The sequence below is a fragment of the Schistocerca nitens genome, chromosome 5 (genome assembly GCF_023898315.1).
Source record: "Schistocerca nitens isolate TAMUIC-IGC-003100 chromosome 5, iqSchNite1.1, whole genome shotgun sequence".
Classification (NCBI taxonomy): Eukaryota; Metazoa; Arthropoda; class Insecta; order Orthoptera; family Acrididae; genus Schistocerca; species Schistocerca nitens.
In genome coordinates, this window is record NC_064618.1 from 262,025,398 (window position 1) to 262,031,397 (window position 6,000).

Here is a 6,000-nt window from a genome sequence, read left to right on the forward strand (position 1 = left end):
TCGTTTCAAAGTCGGAATTTCTAGAATATCAGTGATAGTCTTTTTCATAAAAGTCAAAAAAACCAAACCGCCAGAAATAATGCCTACAAGAATATCCTGTAGAAGGGCTCTTGGCTCCAGCAAAGGAAACAGAAATTCTGTAACCTTATATCCACTTTGAAACTAGATTATACTCTCTGTGATTGAGTTCCTTTTTCTAACTTTGTTTAATGTCATTTCAATTGTCTTTATAAGGAATCTGATTTTCAGAAGTATTTTGTAAACTCGGTAAGTGTAAAAGTTTGAAAAACAATACATTTTTCGTAACAACTTTTCATTATATTTTTAAGAGTAAACGTAGGTGGTGACTGACATTATGAAGTAAATATTACACGCATTGAAAATACAAGTTTCAACAATTTTTACTTTTACAAATTAAAAATAAAATGTGGGTCGGGTTTTGGACACTTTCCTCTAACCTTTATTTCTGTCTACTGAATTGCATTACATTTTCATCGCAAAGATCGGTTTGATTCTTGCGTTAATTAAGAACATGTGGCAATTCACGAGTAAAGCCGACACCTGATCTCCTTCTGATCTCAGGCGCAGCAGATACGTGCAGATCTGCAAAGGGAACCGGAAATGTTTGTGTCGTCTGTGCTGTCCGAGAACTCGACTTACATCCTAGAGGACAGCAACTAATTAAGGTTGAGAAGCCCTCGTTGTTCAGATTTCCTGACTTAGGTACACCACCAAAACAAGGACTTAATCGTGCATGGTATGCTGAAGTCGATGTTATCTCGTACAATATTTATTACACTCCTTTCATGTGAATAATTAATAAATGTACCTTAGAAATTGATAGTAACTTTATTAAAACATAAAGAAACTAGATGCTGTTAGACTATGGGTTTGAAGAGTGCTATGATACGAAATGCGGAATGTGACACAAAATATTATACGAACTATAATGCACGGAAATGCGAAAAGGTAGTAGCCACCCTCAGCAATTGACGGTTCAGATACTTTTACTGCACGTGTTCAACAGTTCTATGGACAACATTCCGTGTGTATTTTACTCATTTTGACTTTATGAAGGACTTCGTGGGTACTAATGTACAAACGCAAACGAATGCACACTCAATGGCGGGTCGTCTCACGATGGCAATGTGCAGCGATCACTCGGTTGCCCGTATGACGTGAACATTTTTACGACAAGTGCTCAAAATGGTGACCATTAGCTTGATACGAGTTACTATCTTTGTTGCGAATCATCACTGTATAGCCAATTTGTGATACGTGCTTGCAGTACTACTATGTCACAGACGCATGGGAAAATGTTTGACAATCGTTTGTAAGCTTACCGGACATGGTATTAAGACACTCCTTTCAAATCGCTTCGCGGTATCTTCGAAGGGCTGTAAACGTTGTAGAACTGATAGTGTATAGTCATATGGCGCTCCACCGCCGACGTGCGTCATGACAGTGAAGTGATACGAACACGCCGGCCGGAGTGGCCGAGCGGTTCTAGGCACTTCAGTCTAGAACCGCGCGACCGCTACAGTCGCTGGTTCGAATCCTGCCTCGGGCATGGGCGTGTGTGATGTCCTTAGGTTAGTTAGGTTTAAATAGTTCTAAGTTCTAGTGGAATGATGACCTCAGATGTTAAGTCCTATAGTGCTCAGAGCCATTTGAACCATTTGATACGTACACCATAAGATAAAAAAAGGCCGCAGAACGAAGAAAATATCAGAATGAGACGGAAATCGGTGGATGTGATATTCATGTAAAGACAAACAAATGACTACAGTTGCAGAAAAATTGGATGATTTATTCAAGAGAAAGAGCTTCACAATCTGAGCAAGTCAAGAACGCTGTGATCCATCTCTGCCTCTTATTCGAGCACTTATTCGGCTTGGAAATTATTGATAGTTATTATATGTCCTCCTGAGGGGTATCACACCTGTTGCATCGATTTGGAGCAGGCCGTTGTGGCCGAGGGGTTCTAGGCGCTTCAGTCTGGAACCGCGCGACTGCTACGGTCGCAGGTTCGAATCCTGTCTCGGGGATGATTGTCTTAGTTAGCTTTAAACAGTTCTAAGTTCTAGGGGGTGATGACCTCAGATGCTGAGTCCCATAGTGCTTAGAGCCATTTGAACCATTTTTGAAAATCGATTTGGCGCATTAGACTGGCAAAATCCCGAGTTGGTCGGAGGGCACTGCACATACCACTCATGTGGGAAGAGATCCTGCCACCTTGCTGGCTAAGGTTTCAGCAAGGACGAAGACAAGCAGTAGAAGTTCTCGCCGTGTGCAGGGCGGCATTATCTTGCACAAGTATAGGCCAAGTATGGCTTGCCATGACGGACAACAAAAGGGAGCGGTGTGCGCACCACTGTCGTCGAGGAAGCCATTGCCCCCCAGAGTTAGCTTGCATGGCCATCAGCGCTGCTCAAGACGGCCAACAGTTCCCCAGAGATGATCAGGACATCCGTGGCCTTGACGTAGCCTGCATACAGCAAAGGCACCCCCGAGCTCAAATCGTAGTATTCACAGCCATGTTGAGAAGTGCCGAAGCCTCCTCCTGTAGAGAAACAGACTGGCACCATCGACGTCTACCACAGGATTCGAAGTCATCAGCAACAGTGATACGCCCACACGGTGATGGATGACGATTTGCGCTAAGGTACAGGTAGTTAGGCGTCCAGAAGACCCACCAGGTGGTTCAACCACAGATGCTGATCAGTCCTGCAGCCCACAGTGACAAAGTCCCTCCAGGCAAATCTTGTTGCTGCATGGCACATCTAAGGCGTTCATCCGAGCAGAGGATTGATGACATAGGCCTACCTTTTTGACAGGATGGCTGCAAACTGAACAGAGCTCCACCACAACAGCAGCAGTATCTCCGCTTCTTGGGCTCATGTGTTTGGCGACAGTGAGGCGACAATACCATTCGCCCGGATTTTCTCATTTGGTTAGCTCTCTTGGTAACTTCAGGATTTCAGAACATCCTTCAGACATTCTTTCTGCTGTTTCAGTATTACGAGGTTTGTTACTTTTGCATACGACTTAATCTTTCTTTCGATACTTTGCCCAGTACCGATTATGAGGTATCCTCCCATCAGCATCATGTCATTCTGCTACATTCCATGCTTAAGTCCTCAACTCTTTTACAGCGTTGCAGCAGCTTCTGTGTTTGCTGCTGCACCATCAGCGATCCCTCCTCCGTGTAATTCTGCCTGGTTATTAACCTGTTCCGCTGTGCCTCTGGCGTTGCCAAGGAATATTCTTGAAATTTTTAGCGTTGCACCAAACATACTACTCTGCTGTGCAGCAGAACAGCAACATGGACTGCCCCATCTGTCTACAAGAAATAGTGTATCACTTGCAGCACCAGGTAAAATGGCGAGACAACTGCCTCAGGAGAGGAGTGTTACGCATTATCAGTGAAAATTAGTTTGCAATTCGACAAAAATTGCTTCTTTCAGCGATGCAGATGCATCCCAGTTTGCGAGCGAGCATTGAACGGAGAACTGCATGCGATATGCAGTTTCGGAGACACGTATGCATTAAAGGCCACTGCACACTTAGGACTGCAGGTCTTCCATTGCCCAAACAACACAGAAACCTGACAGCAGCTGCCTGCAGCGTATTGTTTGGTCCGAATAGCAGCGATTTTTCCGCTTTCCAAGTGAGGCAAGGCCTATAGTGGACCAATGGTCCAAAGAAGCATTTAACCCACAGTGTGTGGACGGTATGATTTAGCACAGAGGTGGTTCTGTAATGTTTTGGGGGTGTATTTTGTACCTCGACTTAGTCGCGCTAATTCAGGTTACACAGAAAGAAAACGGAATTTACATCAACATTCGCGGTGACCAAGCATTGGCCTTTCTTATATATTTTCATGAGTGGTATCCTGTGGATATTCACATCTTAAAGGATGATGACAGAACTGTTTCTCATGAACACAGGTACCAGCTATATCACCCTATATTCATTTCATAGATAATGTCCGGGATCACTTGGAAGAGCAGGTGAAATGTAGTTACCATCATCCCAGAAGTTTAGTTCGACGGCGTGCTAAAAACTAATGTCTCCAAATTTTTGTGTGAAAACTCTTAGTTTTTTTTACATAAAATAAACTTTATTAACATTCTATACATTATGCTCCATGTCTATATATTTATATTTTTGGGGACGAATTCATTTCTGCCAACGATCCACCTATCTGTTGACACTGTCACAGTAGAACGTTTGACTTTTTTGACGGTTCAAAACCCCACCACTTCACCGCTTCAACGCTATCAAACTTAAGACCTCGGAGGTGCTCTTTAATTTACTGAAACAGATGAAAATCGGATGGGGCCAAGTCAGGACTGTGTGGAGAACGGTCGATGACAGTGAGGCCAAGGCGTCGGATTGTCGCAGATGTCACAGCGGTCGTGTGTGGTCTGGTATTGCCATGTTCGAGAAGAGGGTGAACCATGTGTGGGCGAACACTTTGAATTCGAAACCCGATTACAGTACACTGTTTCATACGCACCGACAAACTTGCGTTACACACTGCCACGTTACACACTACAATTCAGAGCCCCTCTAATGGTAAAAAATTGGTATTTTCGTCAGCGAAGAGGGAATGTCGATCAAATGACCTGCATGACATGTAATACCCCAAAAGATATTGAGAACAGGATAAAAAAATTCGGAGACGTACTTTTCATCACGTCCTCGTAGCTATACGAGAGGTAATTACAAAAGAGTGGCATGAGCTGGATATGATGTACCTAAAGGAATTTGTGAGCTCTCTTGCTCGTCGAACTGAGGAGATTATGAAGGCTATAGGTGTCACATGGTAATAGAGTGATATGTCCCGGAGATTTCGTCTCGTGTGGTTCGTAGCGCCTAGGTTTCGCAGTGAATGTGCGCAATAATGCACAATATTCCTAGATCTCATGAAACCAAGTTTTTTCACAGGGATTATTTCACTAAAGGAAGGACTGTGTGTTAAAAGCTTTTTACCGAGTAACTTCTGAATCTGTGAGTTATCATATGACAACGTGTGTATAACTTTTGTGTCCCGTTTTTCACAGGGAAAAGCCTCACAACGTTTCAGACACTCGTTTGTTTCTGTCTTGCTTATTACTCGCGCAAACCTTCAGGCTATGTGGCACCTACTTTAAATTAGAGGGACAAAAAGCTATTCTTGCATAGTTTTACATCTCTCACAGTTAGAAGACACTAAACGAGTAAGTGAAGCACGCTCAGAGCGTTTCAGATCGACAAGTTACCACAACAACTTTTGCTATGACATACCCAACTGTCCAAAACATTCACACTTTTATTACAAATTAAATAAAATCTGTGATTTACTTGGAAGCTATTATTTGATTGTTCAGTTCACAGAGAGCGAAGACATAACAATGTGCCGAATTAGACTCCTGGCATAGTCACAGGTCAGTGATGTAGTGCATAAGTCTGTTAAACAATGTGTCCAGGAAGAGATGTCTAACAGTGTACCTATTTGTCTGACTAGAATACTCACACTGAAAGCCAACTGCAACTAGAAGTGCCAGAAGGAATGAAGCCGTGCTCCCAGTGGCCATATCGACTACGTTCGTTTTCTTCTTCACTTTGATCAAGACTGGTTCCCTCGCAAAAAATATTGACTCTCTGCCGTATGTAATCGATGTTATCACGTTATTTATCTAAGTGAGGCTTTTATCTATCAAGAGTTTAATCAGTGTCACAGCCTCAGCTCTTAGAGACATGATATAGGTCATAAATGGGGCTCCTATATCACAGAGACATTTTTCATCGCGACTTAACTGTCATCCTGCAACTCACCTGGGGTGCTTACGAAGCTGTTACATTTTACTTTTTAAAACAGTTACCGGTTTTTTACGGAGTATTTCAATCAATACCTTCATTGCGCGATAACAACGGTGAAGTCATTGATGACAGTGCCACTAAATCAGAGTTATTAAACACGGTTTTCCGAATCTCCTTCACCAAAGAAGACAA

The 6,000-nt window shown here is 43.0% G+C and overlaps 1 protein-coding gene across 1 annotated transcript in view; it reads right to left on the minus strand.

Moving 5' to 3' along the window:
• Window positions 1–5,636, minus strand: part of LOC126260027 (uncharacterized) — a 113,313-nt gene extending 107,677 nt beyond the window's left edge. Inside the window, exon 1 of the mRNA XM_049957200.1 lies at window positions 5,522–5,636. Coding sequence (XP_049813157.1) covers window positions 5,522–5,582 — 61 coding nt within the window. The 5' untranslated portion in view covers window positions 5,583–5,636. The remainder of the gene's footprint in view (window positions 1–5,521) is intronic.
• Between the last annotated feature and the right edge of the window lie 364 nt (window positions 5,637–6,000).